At 64.1% G+C, this 20240-nt stretch overlaps 1 protein-coding gene across 8 annotated transcripts; it reads right to left on the bottom strand.

Annotated features, from left to right (window-relative positions):
- Positions 1-2107: 2107 nt before the first annotated feature.
- On the bottom strand, positions 2108-20142 carry PDLIM7 (PDZ and LIM domain 7). Of its 8 annotated transcripts, XM_054841810.1 has the most exons (25): positions 20041-20142; positions 18510-18616; positions 14895-15046; positions 14569-14599; positions 12890-12906; positions 12105-12259; positions 11715-11751; positions 10962-11000; positions 10679-10833; positions 10276-10312; positions 9549-9587; positions 9266-9420; positions 8859-8895; positions 8310-8348; positions 8033-8187; positions 7641-7677; positions 6709-6747; positions 6432-6586; positions 6025-6061; positions 4868-4926; positions 4496-4730; positions 4238-4418; positions 3933-4053; positions 3346-3461; positions 2108-3083 (listed from the first exon to the last, which is right to left on the bottom strand). In XM_054841810.1, the coding sequence occupies exons 2-25, from the start codon at positions 18612-18614 to the stop codon at positions 2997-2999; spliced, it is 2220 nt and encodes a 739-aa protein (XP_054697785.1). In that variant the 5' UTR covers positions 18615-18616; positions 20041-20142; the 3' UTR covers positions 2108-2996. The 8 variants fall into 8 exon arrangements, with proteins under 8 accessions (XP_054697785.1, XP_054697786.1, XP_054697789.1 ...); XM_054841817.1 differs by lacking the exons at positions 2108-3083; positions 3346-3461; positions 3933-4053; ... (5 more) ...; positions 6709-6747; positions 7641-7677 and adding an exon at positions 8595-8701 and having other exon boundaries at positions 8066-8348; XM_054841811.1 differs by lacking the exons at positions 9549-9587; positions 10276-10312; positions 10679-10833; ... (6 more) ...; positions 18510-18616; positions 20041-20142 and adding an exon at positions 8595-8701 and having other exon boundaries at positions 8033-8348; positions 9266-9393.
- Between the last annotated feature and the right edge of the window lie 98 nt (positions 20143-20240).

Below are 20240 nucleotides of genomic sequence, written 5' to 3'. Positions count from 1 at the left end.
CTTGGGGTCCTCACAGGCTGGGTGCCCCTCTGCACGCCAGTCCCTCCCCTGCCCCGTGTCCCCTTCACTCTGGGTACACGACCTGCTGGGAACCCTGTGCCCTCAGCTCCCCTCTGCCCCGAGTCCCTGTGCTTTTGCACTGGCCCCACAGGGCTCTGCAGGGCCTCCCAGCTGGGTCCGCATGCTCCTGCCAGGGCAGGCAGCATCGCCCTGCCCCACCCTGCCTCCCCTACCCCTGGCACTGCCCGCATCCGAGACCAGAACTGTGCTGACAGGATCTCCGTGCTGGAGCGGCAGTGAGGAGTGTACAGGGCCTGAATGCTGGGTTGGAGCTGATGCTGGCATGGCCCTTCCAAGTCCTTCAGAGCAGCCTGTGGATGAGCCCCTCAAGCTCGGTGGGACACAGGACAAAGTGCTGCAGGCCCTGCCTGCGCTGCCTGCTCCCCCCCACGCCTGCACGCCCTCCTTGCACCAGCGTTTCCAAGCCAGGCCAGAGCCGGAGCCGCCCTAAGAGGCTGCAAGAATTTGTGAGCAGCTGTAGAGCAGCTGCCGGGGCCAGCGCGGGGGCCAGGGCTGTGGCAGGCACCCCACAAGCAGCTCAGCTGGCTTTGGGGGTGGATGCGGTAGGATCCCGCTCAGGGACATGGTGGGAGCCCTGAGCCCACCGCCGCCAGGCTTTGTTCTCTGAGCAGCGCGGCCACGGCCCCTCCCCAGGCTCCACCTCCGCAGCCCACCCGAGACCCTCCTTCCGCCGCCTGTGCACAAGCTCCTCACATGGTACGCAGAGCTGGTGGGCAAGAGCTGCTCTCAGCAAAGCACAGAGGCACCTTGGGGGGTAGAGGCGTCATCAGTAGGGATCAGAGGCAACAGGTCACCAACCAGAAGGAGCTGAGCCCCCAGTGGGTGCGGGCCTTGCAGCAGCACAAGGGAGATGCTTGGGTCTCCCTCGGGGAGAGGCAGGCTGGCTGTGGCACCATGGTTCTGCCCTGGCCCTGCTCCAAGGTGGGGTACCCCAGGGCTGAGCTGGCACAACCCATTTCCAGGCCGTGCTACCCCAGCGGGCTCCATCTTGCACAGCTGCCTCCCCCTGCCCTCCTCTCATGGTTTGCTGTCCTAGCTGAGCCAGGGCTGGCTCGGTGGCTGCTCACATGGGGCCGCAGCCCCGCGCTTCCCTGACCTTGGCTGTGCAGCTGGGAGTCACGCTCGGGCACTTACCACCTCCCTGCTCGTGCTGGCTCTGCCAGGCAGACACCGGCTGTTTCTGTCCCTTTTTGCGGCCATGTCCTGCTGCTCCTCAGTGTGACCGTCCCATCACCCACGTGTGCCCCAGCCTGCCTCCATCACTCCCGCTTTCCCCTCCTCACCTTTGACGGGGTTTTGCACTCCTGCGGCTGGCACCAGGGAGACATGGCACTGCAGGCACAGGCCATCTCTAGGTGATGCTGGGAAGCATTTGGCTTCCCACAGCCAGCTCCTGCCCCCGGCAGAACCTTCCAGTAGATTACAATTGCTCATCGTGGCAAGAGCTGCAATTATTAATGACCGTTCCAGCTGCCAGAGCAGAAGGAGTGGCTCTTCCCCACACCCACTGCCCCGGAGCCCATTCCAGCTGGAGGTGCCGGCGCAGCCTCGCACCCGTCCTTCGGGACAGCAGCTGCATCGCATGAGCAAATGCTTGGCTGCTCTACGCCAGAGCGCGCCCAGAGCCGGTGCACGTGGCCCACGCGTGCCCCATGACTTCTTGTCCCCTGTGCGGGACTCGGGGCCAGGGCACAGCAGGGACAAGGGGACACCGCCCAGTGAGCGGGGATGGCCCTGCAGGGTTGGACATCTGCCCCATTTCCCCTTGCTGCAGCTTTGCCCCGTGGATTAATTGCCACCTCTGTTAGCAGTCTTGCCTGCTATGAAGACAGAGGGATGACCCAGGTGACATGAGGGGTCCAGCCCAGGCTGACACAAGCAGAGGACAAATCCAAGGCAAAGATTTCCCCCGGAAAGCTGGAGCGAGCTGAGTCAGGCCCTGAGGGAGAGCAGGGCGAGGGCTGAGCATGACCTTCCCAGCCAGCCACGCCTCACTCGGTGAAACCACAGGCCTCGAGGCAGCCGGCACTTGCAGAGAAGTGTTTATTAAAGGCACTAAAAGCACCGTGGCTACATCAGAGGCAGCCCGATCAGAGAGTGTGGGTTTGGGAGAGGCATTTACAGGCCTAGGACAGCTGTGGCAGGCGCTCTTTGGTAGGAAATTGTTCCCAAACCTTGTGGGAACCCGCCGGTCCACCAGCCATCAGCACACGCTGCCAGCCCGTGGCCAGGGAGGGCTTGGCACACTGCCCTACTTCCCGGCACGGCTGGGCTCCAGGAGAGCAGCAGGCCAGTTGGGTGGGGGGACACGAGGCACAGACCCCCCCCGGCACACAGCCAGGGTAGGAAGCCACCGCAGCTGTTTGCAGGGTGGCCAGGGGGTTGCCACGGGCAGGGCCCTGGCAGGGAAGCAGGGCCAGGTCTCCAGCCCTGTGCACTAAGCACGCAGCAGGGAAGGTGGGGGAGAGCTTGGCAGGGGGCTGGGAGACTGGTCCTCACCCACTCAGGGATGTGCTAGGAGCATCCCTGCCCTGGTGCTAAGCTGCCAGGCAGCTGGGCCCTAGCTGAGCAAGGGAACAGCCCTGCTGTGCCAGACCCTCCCCGACTCCAGCCTCGGCACGGCCACAGCCACCACGCTGTGTGGCCGGGGGGCAGGAGACCCATGCAGTGTTCCCTTCCGGGGCTCCTAGGGCCAGCTGGGGGTACAGAAGCAGCCACGCAGCTATGAGGGGCTTGGGGCCCAGCGCTGTCTCCAGCTGGAGCTGGGCCAGGAGCTGCCAGGAAAGAGGTGGGAGCAAGGGGAAGGGGTGAGGGCCCAGCCTGGCTCCCTGGGGGCAGTGGGGGGGGCAGCGGGGGGGTGGGGGAAGAGCATGCAGGGCCAGGGGCACACGTGGGCGCAGCTGAACTCCCACCCCTCACACATGGGAGAAAGCGTGGCTCTTGCAGAGCGGTTTGTCCTTCTTGGAGTAGAATGTTTTCCCTTCCAGGTTGGTCTGGCAGATCTGGGGAGGAGAGCGCAGGTGGTCAGGTCAGGGGGGCTGAGCCACCAGTCCCCCCCCCCACCCAGGGCTCAGCACCAGCATCACACAGAAGTCAGGGAGCAGCAGGCTCAGAGCAGGGCCCCAAGCCACCAGCAGAGAGCCAACTGGGAAAAACCGTGTGGCAGCAAGGACCCCACGCTGCTGGTGTACCCCACACAGGGCATGACTGCCAGGCAGAGCCACGGGCCCCACCAGCAGCCGGGGAGGGAGGCACATGGCTCACCGCACAGACGAAGCAAGTGTCATGCCAGCTGAACCCCAGCGCCTCCAGAAACCGGTCCCCAGCGTCAATCTTGAAGTCGCAGCCACGGCACTTGGTGCCAAACATCTTCTCGTAGTCTGTGAGGAGAGGTAGAGCCCAGGTCAGCAATCCCCCACACCACAGCCCCTCGTCCCCAGGGAGCAGGGCTGCAGCACAGCCGGGATCCCACAGGCACAGCCTGGGGACATTTTGCTGCCCAGCCCCAGGGGGACAATGCCTGAGACACCTGGGCAAGATCCCTGTGCCGGCCGCCACCAGGCCACAGGAAAGAGGTAAACCTCATCTCCCAGGATGCAGTACTCGCCTTTGATGTACATCCTCTGTCATCACCATGGCAACATGGGAGTGATGGTACTACCCAGCAACCAGGGAGGATGGGGATGGAGGGCTCAGGGCTACAGGAGGGAGGTCCCTGCCTTCCCCATGGCCTGGGGAGAGCCCCGCAGCACAGGGCATCACCCCTCACCCTCGTGGGCAGATGCTGAGCCCCGACATTCCCTGGTGCCCCGGGGCCACGCGGGGTGGCACATGGGGTCCCCGGGTCCTACCTCTCTCACAGTAGGGCTGTCCCTCCTCCATGTAGAAGGCACGGTTGCGGATGGGAGTTTTGCAGGCAGCACAGGTGAAGCACTGCACGTGCCAGGTCATCTTCAGCGCATGCATGACCTCCTGGAGGTGAACTGCTGTCAGCTGGGGGCAGGACCACCCTGCATCGTGGGGAACACCCACCCAGGGCAGAAAGGGACAAGGGATCCCTGGAGATGGGATCAGGATGGGAAAGGACAGAGCTGGGGACCTGTAGGTGAGCGGGGAGCAGGGACAGTAGGCGTGGGGCAGGCTGAGGGACACTCACCCCAGTGATCTTCTTCTTGCACTTGGTGCAGCTGGGCGCGTAGCGCGTGTCATAGCACTTGGGGCAAAAGATGGAGCCTTTCTCCTCGAAGAAGCCACCCTCATCCAGCACCTTTCTGCACTGGCAGCAGGTGAACTCCTCGGGGTGGTAATAATGTCCCAGCGCCACCAGGTAGCGTCCCCTGCAGCAGGACAGAGCCATGTCAGCCACACTGGGGCCCAGGACACTGGCGTGGCAGCAGTGGTGGCCAGGACTCACCTGATGACCTTGTTGCACTTGTAGCAGAGGGGCGTGCGGCCGGGCCCTTCAGGGGCTTGCTGGGCTGCCTGCACGATGGAGCTGCGGTTCTGCATGGGGGTCGGTGTGGCCGGCTGGCTGTGTTTGCTCACCACGGTGCTCGTCTTGTCTGGGGCATAGCGCTCAGCGAATGAAGGGTCCACAGCCCAGGGTGGGCGGCTGGTAGGGCCAGGGGTGGCAGCGGGGGTCCTGGGGGCTGCACACATATGCAAGTCTCCAGGACAGTGCTCCCGATCCCTCAGCAGCCCCTTCCCAGCACCCTGGCTGGGCAAGCAGCATCCCCCAGCACCCCCACTCCTCTCCCCCTGAGCCCAGAGGAAACGTTTTACTCACCCAGTCCCGACTCAGTCTTCATTGCTGCTCCAGGGGATGGATCCAGCACGGAGACCTGGCTACAGAACAAGCAGTTAATCCAGCCTGCCGCAGTTAATCCAGCCTGCCCCACTCGCCCCACAGCCCAGTCGGCCTGTGTGTGCAGGCAGGGCCTCCCACCCCAACAAGCAGGCAGGAGCTGGCCAAGCCCCCGTGCCCAGCTGGTAACTGGTTTGGTGATGGGGTATCGAGCCAAGCACCTTCAGCCCTGTGAAAACACAGCATCCCCAGGGTCTCTGGCACGCATCATGGTGGTCTGGGGAGCGGTGGGAGGGAACGCAGGCCTGCTAGGGTCCCACATCCAGCTCTGGGCTGCTCCAGCCTGACCAGGGACACCAGGGACCACACAGACCCTGGCTGCCTGCTCACACATGATAGTCACCCCCAGCCTCATTTGGGGTGCAAAGGGGCTTGGACCTGACCCAGCGTGGGGAGCCCCGAGGTCCAGCTCCAGCAGAACCGGGGACAGGCAGGGCTCTGCCATCCCTTGCTGGCTAGGCAGGGCCTTTGCCCCCCGGCAGGCTGCCAGCGCTGGGTTTGGGAACAGGCAGGGCAAGCTGGGGCCAGAGAGGCACAGCCCACCGGAGAGAGGAGACAGCCGGTGGCTCTGTGCCTCTCCAGGGCAAAGCCAAGGAGACAGCTACAAAACCGGGAGCATTGATTTGCAGCAGAGCAAACCGGGCAGAGCTGGGACCCAGCGGTCATGGCACCAGGACAGGAGGCACTGCAGAGAGCCAAAGGCAGCAACAAAAGGGGTGCTGTGTACCACCTCTGCCTGGCTGCACAGGGCAAGGAGTGCCCCCTCCGCTTAACCCTGGCTCCCTTCCCTGCACCCACACAGGGAGAAGCCGGCGGCACTCACCCAGCTCTGCCGGGCCACCCCAAAGCCCCATGCCAGGCTGACAGGACATTGTGCTTCAGGTCCAGACGCTGCCCAAACATCACAACACCCCCAGCAAGGTTTTGCCAGTGCCATCAGCCACCCCCAACCCATTGCGTCCAGGACACCATGGCACAGCTCGGCATCCCCAGCTCGGTGCCAGCAATGCCCATCGGGCCCTGCCTGGGACATGCAGCCCTGTAACTCCTGCTGCTGCCCTGGCACACGCTCCCCTTACCTGGGCTTTTTAACAAACACATCATCATGATCCTCCACTGAGTGCAGCAGGAGAGAAAGGAGGAGACAGAGTCAGTCTGCAGCAACCAAGGCCCAGCGACAGCAGGAAGGCAAAGGCAGGAAAACGGACATCTCCTCCCGCCACCCTCCTGCCCCAACGCCAACGCCCAGCCCTGCCCGGCCACGGGGCAGAGCACAGCCCCAGCCCTGCAGCACCACCATGAGCCCACACACAACCCCGGGCAGCCCCAAGGGCTGAACTGCCCCAGAGGCGCCACACGGGGCCAAAACCAAAACCCCTGCTACCGCATCACCCCACAGCCTCTGACACCCCTCAGACACCGGCTGCCCTGGCAAAGCCAGGCCCTCCCAAGCAGCCAGCCAGCACCGGGCCCTGCAGGAACTCACTGCCGTCTGTGCCCGTCAGCCGGGCCAGTTTGCGGAAGGAGCGGGACTGGGAGGTCCCGGTGCGGGGCTGCCAGTCCTCAGCGTCCTCGATCAGCCGCAACTTCCCGGGGTCGCACGTGGGGGTGCTGGGGGGCTCCAGCAGCTGTGGGGGCTGCCTGCGAGTGACAGAGGGTAGGCACTCAGCCGGCACAAAGCACGGACCCTGCTTTGGTACATGGAAGCGCTCCCAAAGGGGCCCTCGCACACACTGACTCCCTCGCCAGACCCCAGCACTCACCATGGCTCCCCCATGCCCCAGCTGGACCCATGGGTATCCCTGTGGCATCAGAAAAAATGGCGGCACAACAGTCAATGGTTGACCCATGGCTCAGTGCATCCCTCCCATACGCACCCCCAGCACCACAGAGACATGAGCCACACGAAGATGCCGACAACATTCACTCCCAACCAGCCCTGCAGCCACCCCGCAGCCCCACGGGACATTGTGACCCAGGTCCAGGTGCTGCCCAGCACCTCCTGACACCCTCAGCAAGGTGTTGCCAGTGCCACCAGCTGCCCCTACCCACTGTGTCCGGGACACCTCACTGCAGCTTGGTCTCCTCAGCTCAGTGCCAGCAGTGCCAGTGGGTCCTGCCCAGCACACTTGGCACGGGGACATTCCCCTGTAAAGGACACCCTGTTTGGGGACAGCCTGACTGGCAGGCATGTGCCCAGGCAGGATCCTCCCAAGGCGACAGTAGGTGCAGTGGCTGAGTGCTGGCAGTGCCCGTTGTGGGGCAAGTGCAGAGCAGGCTCTGCAGTTCCACCAACAGCTTGGCTCTGGTCAGAGGGAGAGGACAGAGAGGGAACGGGATCATGAAGCAGACAGGAGAGAAGAAACAGCAACAGGGCAGAGAGCTTCCTCAGCATCACCACAAGCAGTGAGGACAAACCAGTTGGTGACACTCACCCAGCTCTACCCAGTTGCCTGGCAGCCCCACGCCAGGCTCACCGGACATCATGCCCGAGGTCCAGGCATTGCCCAGCACCTCCCACCACCCCCAAGCCAGGTTTTCCCAGTGCCATCAGCCTCCTCCAGTACCCATATACCAGAGAGGCCAAGGTGCAGAATGGCACCCCCAGCTCAGAGCCAGCAGTGCCCAGAGTTCTTCCTGGGACATGCAGCCCTGTATACCGCTCCTCTGCTGCCCTGGCACATGCTCCCCTTACCTGGGCTTTTTAACAAGCTCATCCTTACGATCCTCCACTGAGTGCAGCAGGAGAGAAAGGAGGAGACAGAGTCAGTCTGCAGCAACCAAGGCCCAGGGACAGCAGGAAGGCAAAGGCAGGAAAACGGACATCTCCTCCCGCCACCCTCCTGCCCCAACACCAACGCCCAGCCCTGCCCGGCCACGGGGCAGAGCACAGCCCCAGCCCTGTGGCACCACCACGAGCCCACACACAACCCCGGGCAGCCCCTGACAGCTCAGCCTCCCTGGAGGGTTGACTTGGAGCCAAAATCAAGCACTCATTGCCACATCACCCCACAGCCTCTACCAGATCCTGGTTACCCCAGCAGACTCCAGCTGCCCCAGCCAGCACCGGGCCCTGCAGGAACTCACTGCCGTCTGTGCCCGTCAGCCGGGCCAGTTTGCGGAAGGAGCGGGACTGGGAGGTCCCGGTGCGGGGCTGCCAATCCTCAGCGTCCTCTATCAGCCGCAACTTCCCGGGGTCGCACGTGGGGGTGCTGGGGGGCTCCAGCAGCTGTGGGGGCTGCCTGCGAGTGACAGAGGGTAGGCGCTCAGCTGGCACCAAGCACGGACCCTGCTTTGGTACATGGAAGCGCTCCCAAAGGGGCCCTCGCACACACTGACTCCCTTGCCAGACCCCAGCACTCACCATGGCTCCCCCATGCCCCAGCTGGACCCATGGGTATCCCTGTGGTATTGGAAAAGTCGATGGCACAACAGTCAACGGTTGACCCATGGCTCAGTGCATCCCTCCCATACGCACCCCCAGCACCACAGAGACATGAGCCACTCGAAGATGCCGACAACATTCACTCCCAACCAGCCTTGCAGCCACCCCGCAGCCCCACGGGACATTGTGACCCAGGTCCAGGTGCTGCCCAGCACCTCCTGACACTCCCAGCAAGGTGTTGCCAGTGCCACCAGCTGCCCCTACCCACTGTGTCCGGGACACCTCGCTGCAGCTTGGTCTCCTCAGCTCGGTGCCAGCAGGTCCTGCCCAGCACACTTGGCATGGGGATAGCCCAGTGTGGGACAGCCCCGCTGAGGACAGAGGAGGAGAGAAAAGAAACAACAGAGCAAAGAGCTTCCCCAGGGTCACCACAAGCAGGCAGCGTGAGGGTGAACCAGCTGTGTGGGCTAAGTCCTGAGTGGGCACCCTCGTGGCTCCTGCTGCTGCCCTGGCACATGCTCCCCTTACCTGGGCTTTTGAACAAGCTCATCCTTATGATCCTCCACTAAGTGCAGCAGGAGAGAAAGGAGGAGACAGAGTCAGTCTGTGGCAACCAAAGCCCAGGGACAGCAGAAAGGGAAGGGAAAGGAGGAAAACCGACCTCTTCTCCCACTTCAACATCCCAATCTCATACCCCCGCCCAGCAGTGGGGCAGAGCATGGCCCCAGCCCAGCGGCACCACTACGAGCCCCCACACGGCCCCAGTCCACTCAGAGCCCTGAGCAGCTCCTGCCAGCTCAACCCTGCCCAGAGTTGCCACATGGGGCCAAAAATCAATTCTCAAGTACCACATAAACCCTAGGCCTCCACTGGGTTCTGAATACCACGGCAAAGCCCAGTACCCCCAGCCAGCACCGGGCCCTGCAGGAACTCACTGCCGTCTGTGCCCATCAGCCGGGCCAGTTTGCGGAAGGAGCGGGACTGGGAGGTCCCGGTGCAGGGCTGCCAGTCCTCAGCGTCCTCGATCAGCCGCAACTTCCCGGGGTCACACGTGGGGGTGCTGGGGGGCTCCAGCAGCTGTGGGGGCTGCCTGCGAGTGACAGAGGGTAGGCGCTCAGCTGGCACCAAGCACGCACCCTGCCTGGCACTACAGCACAAGGTGGCTCTCCCAAAGGTGCTCTCACACACACCAACCCCTTGCCAGACCCTGGTACTCACCGCTGCTCCCCCATGCCCCAGCTGGACCCACGGGTATCCCTGTGGCATCAGAAAAAACGGCGGCACAACAGTCAACGGTTGACCCATGGCTCAGTGCATCCCTCCCATACGCACCCCCAGCACCACAGAGACATGAGCCACACGAAGATGCCGACAACATTCACTCCCAACCAGCCCTGCAGCCACCCTGCAGCCCCACGGGACATTGTGACCCAGGTCCAGGTGCTGCCCAGCACCTCCTGACACTCCCAGCAAGGTGTTGCCAGTGCCACCAGCTGCCCCTACCCACCGCGTCTGTGACACCTCACTGCAGTTTGGCCTCCCCAGCCCCGTGCCAGTGGGTCCTGCCCGGCATACACGGAGTAGGAACACATTCCCCTGTAAGTACGTCCCTGTTGGGGACAGCCACAGCCTGCCTGGCAAGTGGATGCCCGGGCAGGACCCTCCCAAGGTGATGGTCAGAGCAGCAGCTGAGCACCATCAGTGCCCATTGTGGGGCGAGTGCAGGGCAGGCTCTGCAGCTCTGCCAACAGTTCAGCTCTGGTGAGAGTGAGAGGACAGAGAGGGAACAGGAGGATGGAGAAGGAGGAGAGAAGAAACAGCAACAGGGCAAAGAGCTTCCAGAGTCACCACAAGTACCAAGGGTGAACCAGCCAGGTGGGCTGAGCCAGGGCTCAGTGGGCACCCTTGTGGCTCTTGCTGCCACCCTGGCACATGCTCCCCTTACCTGGGCTTTTTAACAAGCTCATCCTTACGATCCTCCACTGAGTGCAGCAGGAGAGAAAGGAGGAGACAGAGTCAGTCTGCAGCAACCAAGGCCCAGGGACAGCAGGAAGGCAAAGGCGGGAAAATGGACGTCTCCTCCCGCCACCCTCCTGCCCCACAACGCCCAGCCCTGCCCGGCCACGGGGCAGAGCACAGCCCCAGCCCTGCAGCACCACCATGAGCCCACACACAACCCCGGGCAGCCCCAAGGGCTGAACTGCCCCAGAGGCACCACACGGGGCCAAAACCAAAGCCCCTGCTACCGCATCACCCCACAGCCTCTGACACCCCTCAGACACCGGCTGCCCTGGCAAAGCCAGGCCCTCCCAAGCAGCCAGCCAGCACCGGGCCCTGCAGGAACTCACTGCCGTCTGTGCCCGTCAGCCGGGCCAGTTTGCGGAAGGAGCGGGACTGGGAGGTCCCGGTGCGGGGCTGCCAGTCCTCAGCGTCCTCTATCAGCCGCAACTTCCCGGGGTCGCACGTGGGGGTGCTGGGGGGCTCCGGCATCTGCATGGACTGCCTGCGAGTGACAGAGGGCAGGTACTCAGCCGGCACAAAACATGTGCCCTGCCCGGCACCGCAGCACGGGGCAGCTCTCCCAAAGGTGCCCTCACACACACCGACCCCTCGCCAGACCCCAGCACTCACCACTGCTCCCATATGCCCCAGCCAAACCCCTGGGCATCCCTGTGGCATCAGAAAAAACGGCGGCACAACAGTCAACGGTTGACCCATGGCTCACTGCATCCCTCCCGTACACACCCCCAGCCCCATGGAGAAGCCAGCAGCATTCACACCAGACCAGCCTCCCAGCCACAACTCAGGCCCACAGAAAAGCCAGTGACACTCACCCCAAGCTCTACCCAGCCACCCTGCAGCCCCACGTCAGGCTCACAAGGCATCGTGTCCCAGGTCCAGGAGCTGCCCAGCACCTACTGACACCCTCAGCAAGGTGTTGCCACTGCCAGCAGCCTCTTCCAGATCCCATTTGCTCAAGAAGCAACAGTGCAGCTTGGCCTCATCAGCTCAGTGCCAGCAGTGCCCAGCGGGTCCTGCCCAGCACACCCAGCATGGGGACACCCTGTTGGGGACAGCCTGCCTGGCAGGTGGGTGCCCAGGCAGGACCCTCCCGATGTGACAGTCAGAGCAGTGGCTGAGCGCTGGTAGTGACCATCGCAAGGTGAGCACAGGGTGGACTCTGCGGTTCTGCCAACAGCTTGGCTTTGGGGAGAGGACAGAAAGGGAACGGGAGGACAGAGAAGGAGAGGAGAGAAAAAACAACAGGGCAAAGAGCTTCAGCGGCATCACTGCAAGCAGTGAGTGCAAACCAGCCACATGGGCTGAGCCCCAAGCGGGCATCTCCATGGCTCCTGCTGCTGCCCTGGCACACGTTCCCCTTACCTGGGCTTTTTAACAAGCTCATCCTCATGATCCTCCACTGAGTGCAGCAGGAGAGAAAGGAGGAGACAGAGTCAGTCTGCAGCAACCAAGGCCCAGGGACAGCAGGAAGGCAAAGGCAGGAAAACGGACGTCTCCTCCCGCCACCCTCCTGCCCCAACGCCAACACCCAGCCCTGCCCGGCCACGGGGCAGAGCACAGCCCCAGCCCTGTGGCACCACCACGAGCCCACACACAACCCCGGGCAGCTCCTGACAGCTCAGCCTCCCTGGAGGGGCCACACAGGGCCAAAACCAACACTCCAGTGCCACGATGCACCATGGCCTTTATGCAGCACCAGTTGCCCCAGCAAAACCAGGCAGTCAGGCAGCGCTGGGCCCTGCAGGAACTCACTGCTGTCTGTTCCCGTCAGCCGGGCCAGTTTGCGGAAGGAGCGGGACTGGGAGGTCCCAGTGCGGGGCTGCCAGTTCTCAGCATCCTCTATCAGCTGTAACTTCACAGGGTCGCACACGGGGGTGCTGGGGGGCTCCAGTGGCTGCGGGGGCTGCCTGCGAGCAACAGAGTTGTCTGTCAAGTCTGACAGATCCCCACGGCATCACCTCCCTGGGGTGACCCCACACTTTTCCTGGCACAGAACCCACAGCACACACCAGAACCTGAGACACTGCACGTTGCCTTCCTCCCCACGCCCCCTGCTCCTCCTTCGCGTAGAAAGGGCCCATTAAGGACTGACTCAGGACTGACCACCATTCCTGGCAGTCTAAGAGTGGCCCCCAAGGGCCAGGAGGGGAAAGAACAGGGCAAGAACAAGCCAAGGCCAAAAAATCACCATCAGAGCATCAGAGGAGCTGCACGAGTGCCCAGTGAACACCTGTGGTGCCCATGGTAGTGCCACCCGCCTGCCTGGCCCTGGTGAGGGCCCTCACCCAGCCGAGCCACACCTCAGGGAGGAGGGAAGGGACCACACGTGAGGACACTCCAGGGCCTCAACAGCCGGCAGAGACAGGCAGCGCTTGCCCTTCAGGCTAGGAACAGCGTGCTGCCAGGAATGACCCACCCCCACGGGCAGAGCAGCGTGTGCTGCCTGTCCCCAGGCTGGCCCTGTCCTGGAGAACGGGGCACTAGCAGGGAAGAGGCATGCAGGGAGGATAGAGAGAGCAGGTAAAAGGCTTACTGACTTGTCAAGGCTCAGCACCTGTAGGGGAGAGGGAAAGAGAAAGGGAAGAGAGAAAGAAAGAAAAAGGAAGGTGAAATTAGACCCGCAGTACCCGAGAAGCTTCCAGAGCTCACCTATGGCCTGCACCAGTCCCCCTACCCCCGAGAACTATGCCCAGCTCTCCCAGGGCTGGGAGCACACTGGGACGCAGGGGCAGATGCCTCCCTCAGCCCCCCAAAGCACTCCTGGGTGCCCAGGACAGCCAGGGCTGCATCCCCCCCCATTGCCCAGTTTCAGGGCACCACAGCAGCTCTCGGCAGGGACCAGCAGCTGCCAGACACACGGCAGCCAGGTGGGCAGCCTGCAGAGGTGGGAGCTTCTTCCCTGCAAGCAGGGTGAGGATGGTGCTGCGCAGGGCTCGAGGGCTTCCCTTTGTCCAGCCCATCCCGGCACCTGGGGGACCGGCAGGACGTCCCTGGGCAGGCGCTGGCTCGTGGCCACAACTCAGCCACTGCTTCCCTGCTGCCGCAGATGCCAGCGAGCGTTCTGCTACAACCACCATGTCATTCCCTGCAGGACTCCCCACAGGCTGACACATCCCTGAGCGAGGGACCAGCATATACGTGGCTGTGTATCCCCACGTGTGACAGTCCTGTTGTGCCACCTCAGCACCAGCCATCAGGGAACCCTGGCACAGGCACCATCACCCACTCCCACCCACAGGTGCCTGGCATGCAAGGCGCAGCAGGACCAGGCAGCAGGCTCCCCCTGATCCTCGGGGAGCAGGACAGACAGCAACATACCCATTGTGCTGGGGGGTGCAGGTGGGCACCAGGGGCGTGTACGTCACAGGCTTCGTCACCAGCCCGGGCCGTGGGTTCGGAGGCGAGCCGGCCCCAAAGGGCCGAGCTGTTTTGTTCAGGGCGGTGCTGGGAGCGAAGTTATATTTCAGGGGTTCAGAGCAGGGGAGTGAGTCCTGAGCGAGACAAAACATATAGACACAGGCTCACACGTCAAGCAGCATGCAAGGGGCAGCCCCGGGCCAGGCAGCGCAGCAGGCAGCCAGGTAGGGAAGTCGGACAGCACGTGCACCTCAGATACCAGCTCTGCCAGGATGGCACCTCTCTCCACAGGGCTCACAGCCCAGTGACAGCAGTCACAAGCCCAGCCCGACGGTTGCTGGAGGATTAGTAGAGTGACGCGGATGCTCGCTACTGCCCGCGGCAGGGTGGTGCATGCACACACGCCAATTGTAACTGTCCCACGGCATGAAGCTGAACGCATGCAGGTGGTTTCCATCCAGGAGCCACCAGTCACTGGCCCCAGCCCTGCCTCCCCGTGCCAGGGCACTCCCCAGCACTAGCAAACATGAGGCCCTGAGGCTGTGCTGCGGCTGCCTGGCCTCCTCCCCTGCATTGGCCCCTCTGCACCCCTGCCCGCACCCAGCACCAGCAGGAGCACAGACAGGCAGCAGCCAGGGTCCAGGCACCCACTGGACAGAACCCACTCCCTCTGATCCCGTGGTGCCAGGGGTCGGAGCTGTTCCTCCAGTGGGGAGTTTTCCAGCCCTCCAAACACACCCCAGTCCCTCAGAAGCCTGCAGGCCCCAGGAACAAAGTCCATTTGTCCATCTATGCTCAGAGATTCCCCTCCCCTGAGACGAGGCTGAGCTGTCGCTGCAGCGCCAGGAGCAACACGTACCTTCTGTGGCTTCCCCAGGTGGTTCTGGGCTCTGCAAGAGAGGAGACAGCTGGGCAGGTGTGGGAACCGGTCCAGCCACCGCTGGGATGCTGGTACCCCAGCGACACAGCATCCACCCGAGGGGAGCCATGGCTGGCTGGCACTGCCCCATGGCTCGTGGGTGAGGACCAGCAGCCAGGGTGAGCCAGGCTCTGAGCAAGGAGCAGTGATGCCAGGAGATGGCAGTGCCAGGAGATGGCAATGCCAGGAGATGGCAATGGGCAGAGGGCCCTGGCTCTGCTCTAGCCACACCGGGACCCCAGGTTTGCAGGACCCACAAATCGTACCTGCTCAGGGTGAGGCAGAGCCTGTCCCCGCAGGCGCGGATCCTGTTCTGGGCCTCGATGTGCGTCATGGAGCTGGTGCTCTCCCCGTCGATGTACAGCACCCAGTCGCCGACTCCCACGCCAGCCTGGGCCGCCTTCCCACCCGGCGTCAGCTGCAGGACAGACAAAGTCAGGGAGAGCCAGGCCAGCCAAGCGGCAACACAGGAGCAGAGGGACACCCTCGTCCTCATGATAGCAAGGGTCTGCTGGGGCCCAGGCTCACTCATGCAAGGCCCAGCCCAGAACACACACCCAGGCCTGGCCTGGGGGAGGTAGGGACCCACGGCTAGCAGCCATGCCAGCACCCCGGGTTCCTGTTCCCATGATGCTGAACAGCAGAGGCAGCTGGCTCAGCCTCAGCAGGAGGCCTGGCCGCCCCTCAGAGCCATCTCCACAGTCCCAGGGCAGGAAGGAGTGTAGTGAGTCAGGGCCCGTCGGGCAGCTCACGTCTCACTGTGAACCACAGGCATGTCCAGCCCTCCGCCTGGGGCTAGGGGGTAGAGAGGGGACGCACCCCCAGGTGCTCCCCCCAGCCGTCCACACTCCTGTCCCGTTCCCCTCCCAGTACCAGCCGGCACAGACACTACCTCATCCCCACAGAGAGGCGGGAGCCCCCCCAGGGCAGGGAGACACCCGCCACCACCCACGCCACTCCCCAGAGCTCACCCCGCTGGGGCAGCCAGGAGCATGGCCACAGGTTCCCCTGCCCAGCCACGGTGCCAGGGATGCGCCTTGCCCCCAGCATGGCTCTATGTCAGCCCTGTGCTGGGAAGCAGAGGCTGCCCTCCCCTCCCACCAGGGATGCGCAGCTGAAGGCGAGCAGGGCCCCGAGCACCGCACGCAGCACCCAGGCTCTGACAGACAGACAGACAGACGTGGGCAGGCTGCAGCCATTCCTGCTCCTCCAGCACGGAAGAACTTGAGGCGCTTGGACCCAGACCAAGTATTTCCTCAAGTCCTGTTCGACATGAACATAAAAGGAGCGAGCCAGATTCCCAGCGCCGTCAGAGGGCTGAAAAATCCCTGCCGCCAAGCCCCAGCCCCTCCTTGCCCTTGCACAGGGCCTGGCTCGCCTCAGAGCTGTGCTCCCCTTCCCAGGGCCAGCACCGGCCCTCCACTTGAGGTCAAACCCCACACCCAGACTGGACGTGGTCCAGCTCCACCTGCATCCCACCACCATCCACAGCAGGACGCAGCTATCCCCTCCGGTGCCCCCACTCCTCCTGCCCGGCACAGGAGGGTGCCCTGGGTGGCAAACGGCACCAACCAGCTCCTGGCCATGCTGCTACAAACCCCGGCTCACTGCCCTGGAGGGCTGGGGAAGGCACAGGGCAGTTGTGTGGATTCGGAGACAGGACCAAGAGCTGGGAGAGGTTTTCACATGGCCGCCTGGGAAGAAGAGAGCACAGCAGGCTGCGTCATGCAGCCGCACCCAGCCCGGCCAGCACCGCCGTGCTCCCCTTCCCTCTCTGCGCCAGGAAACCCCTTTGGCAGGTGCCAGCTCAGCTGAGAGTCATGGCAGTGCCAACCCTCCTGCTTCCCGCCTGGCCCTGCTAACCAGGGCTTCCTTCCTCCCTTCTCCGCCCAGCCAGCTCTTTGTTCCCCATCCTTCCACCACCGCACCCAGTGAGCTGCCCACCAGCCGCCCCCCATCCAGGGCTCGGGCACCCTGGACAGAGTATGGCTCAGCATGGAGGGGAGTTGGGCACCTGCACAAGGGCCCACACAGCATCCCCCAGCACCATCCTGCCTGCAGCACCGAGAGTCTCTCCTCTTTCCTGGATGCCAGGATGCGCCACACAGCACCCAGCTCCCCAGACACCAGCCCTTACCCTGGCTCCACCACAAGCAGCTCAGGACCGTGGTCTTGTCTACCACAAGCAGCTCAAGACCATGGTCTTGCAGCCTGCCTAGCCAAGGTGTCAGGATCAGCCCCTCGCCATGAGAGGACCAGGGTGGCACCTCTTTCGTGTGACCACCAAGCTGAAGCAGCCTTGCAGCTCACCCAGTAACATCACAGCAATGGACGCAGCTGAGAGCCAAAGCATGCACCAGTGCTACCTTCCCCTGTGCTCCACAACTCCACAGAGCAGGACCCCACTGCAGCCCTCAAAGTCGGGGCAGGACACCTCCTTCCAGCCCGCTCTGGCAGCCCTGAGGCCTGGCAGGACAGCCTGCCCTGCCAGCAGCACCCTTGCTCAAGGAAGCCGTGGCCAAGGCCAGCAGCGTGCTCCAGGCAGGAGCTCTAGGGCTGAGGATGCCTCCAGGGCGTAGAGCAGCACAGGATCACTCCTTCCCACGGGTCAGGGCCCACTGCCCCACAGCCCAGCCTCGCCAGAGAGCCCCCCTAAAGCTGCCTACACCCCCGGGGAATGGCCTCGCTGCTCCTGCCTGCCCTGCCCAGGACAGCAGCGTTCCCAAGCCAAGGGCAGCACTGGCCTGCGCACACAGCGGGTTGTTGCTTCACAAGGCCCCTACCCTGGGAGGCTCCTCCATCCAACCAGACCCTTTGTTAAGCGCTGGCTCACAGCCAAGAGAAACATATTTTAGAGAATAAACTCGCTGAAGCCGTCTCTGCGTGCTCGGCAGAGATCAGCAGGCCCCGGGGCAGCAGCCCTGGTGACTCCAGCCTTGCACAGTGCCCTCGGGGTCCATGCTCTGTGCTGGGGTGCTGTGGAGACCCACACCCCTCTGGGACAGACGCACAGTGCCGGGCTCGTGCCGGGAACAGGTCCCCATGCAGCACCACAAGCAAAGCTGTCCTTCGAGAAGCAGTCTCCGTGCCAGCTGCCCAAGCGTCAGCGGCACGGGCAATGCAGTCGCATTCCAAGGCTTATAAGGCAATTGTGTGGCCAGAGCTATGGCCAGCACCCACTCGGGTGACTGGACCATCCAGGGACAGAGACCCACACACACCCGGGGCCAGACCTGGCCTCAGCGAGCATCACATCAGGAACAGCTCACACCAGGCACCTCAGCCACGAGCAGCCAGCAGCACAACAGCTCTTGCTCAAGCTAGAGGAATAGGCTGGTTTTGCAGAGGAAACCATGTCCCAGTGCGGGCAGCAGTGCGGGCAGCCACGCTGGCTTCTTTTCTTCCCCTCCCTGCCTGTTTCAGGGCCAGTTAAAGTGCAGAGCTGGGAGCCACACAGCGGGAGGGAGAGCAGAAGGGCACAAGCTGGGTCCTGGGATGCTGAGCCCAGTGTTGTGGTGCAGAATGGGAAACTGGCCCGGTGGCTCAGAGACAGTGAGAGCGGCTCTCCTCCCCCTGCGGTGGGCACGGTCCGGAAGGGGCCTGCCCTGCACCCTCCCCAACAGCTCAAATGACTCTGCAGAGGCTGTACAGTGTTTCCCATCTGCGGTCCTCTGCCCGGAACACCCCCATGCTGGACCGCGGCTGATAAGGCTCTGAGGAGGCTATGCAGAGCCAAGCAGGACAGGACGCGGTGTTCCTGGGGCCCTGGCTCATCCACATCCCCCATGTGGCTCCGCCTCAGCCACCCAGGTGCAACCGCCATAGCTCCCACCCACAAAAGCAAGGGACAAAGGGGTGTCACTGGTCTCAACTTCTCTTACCCTGGAGATGGAGAGCGGCATGCTGAAATCCTTCCCTCCCTGCAGCCTGAAGCCCCAGGGCGCTGGCCCATTCAGCATCACCTTGTAGGACTCCATGTCGCCCATCTCTGCAAGGGAAGAGGGTGTGATCCTGGTGTTAGGGTACACAGGAACAATGTGGGCAGAACAGATGAAGAGGGGGCCCAGTGCCTGGCAGGATGGGGCAGGAGGAGACAGGTCACGCTTCCAGCAGTAACTCCACCCTGACCATCCTACACTGTGGTTAGAGACGCACCCCAAACCTATCAGCATCTCCTCCAGCAGCGTCAGAGCTGAGGGGCCCAGGCTAACACTGACAAGTGCCAGAGAGCCAGGCACAGCCCCGCTGCCACCCACAGTGGAGCGGCTGTGGGCTCTGCTCTCCCTCTCCCAAACCTGAGATATGCTAATCCTTGTGGCACCCCAGAAACTCACGCTGCTGAAAGCCAAGACCATTGCAGACCACTGAGAAGCAGCAGCAGGTACAGAAGGGTGGGAACCAGAAGCATTTTTGCTGGATGAATTACCAGCAGCAGTACAGGAGCTGCGAGATGCCACCCGAGGCGCCTGGCAGAGCAGCCAGGCTGGCACTCCGGCAGCCAGCCGAGCAGATGCTGCCTGGGAGCGAGCCCATCTCCACACACAGAGCCAGGGCTTCGGCGGAGAGGGAATCCCGGCGCTCCCCTGCCTGCCAGGGCCACGCTGACAGCTGACAGCCCCAGCCTCCCAGCCAGCCCTCACCTGGAAGGAGACACCAGGCCCCTGCGAAGCCCCCCAGGACCTTTCTCGCCGCTGCCAGGCGGGGGAACAGGGCCGGGTCCGGGGGCCTCCCCACCGCTCGCAAGGGACGGCGAGCTCCCAGCTGGGAGGCGGCAGAGGCTGCAGGGCCGGGGGCCAGCGTGCCCCCGCTCTCCCCGGGCCGGAGCGGGCTATATAAGGCGTGTAAGACGACACCAGCCCGCTCCCCGCTCGGGAGGGCCGGGGAAGGCTGCGTGTCAGGCATTCCCGGCGCCCGGCGGCCGCGCAAGTCTCAGCGAGACGCCGGCACCGAGGCGGCCCGGAGCGGGCAGGCAGCTCCCCGCGGGGCTGGGGCTGGACTGGGGGTGCCCGGCAGCCCCAGGCTGCGCAGATCTCCTACTCCCGAGAGGCCGCCGGGTCGGGCTGCCAGCCCGGCCCCATGGGGGGGGCCCGGGCTCCGCTCCGCATCCGGCCCCACGGGGACCCCAGTCTCCCTCCCCGTCCCATCCCACGCAGCCTCCCTTCCCCGGGGTCGGAGACCCCAGCTCTGCCACACGGGGCTCCCCGCCTTGCCCCACGGTGACCCCGACCCTAGGCCCAGCCCCACCCCACGGAGACGCCGACCCTGCCCCACACGGGCCCGGGCCCGACCCCACCAACCGCCTTCCCCCAGCCGCAGGCCTCAGCCCTGCACCCCTCATGCCCCCAAACCCCGGCAGAGGGCGGACACCCCAGCCCTGCCGCGGAGCACCCCGACGCTCCCGCGCTCACTCACCCGCAGCCAGCCGGGCCCCCGGCGGAGCGGGACCGAGCGGGCGGCGCCGCCGCAGCGGGGAGCGGAGCAAAGCGGGCGGACGCGGGACTCGAACTCGGGGCACCGCCCCCTCCTGGCCCGGCCTCACCTTATATAGGATCGGGAGAGGGCGGAGCCGGCGGACGGCTCAGCCAATCACTACGTGCGCCTGCTGTGCCGGG

This window comes from Grus americana, chromosome 14 (genome assembly GCF_028858705.1).
Source record: "Grus americana isolate bGruAme1 chromosome 14, bGruAme1.mat, whole genome shotgun sequence".
Taxonomy (NCBI): domain Eukaryota; kingdom Metazoa; phylum Chordata; class Aves; order Gruiformes; family Gruidae; genus Grus; species Grus americana.
This window is presented reverse-complemented; position numbering and strand designations above follow the sequence as displayed.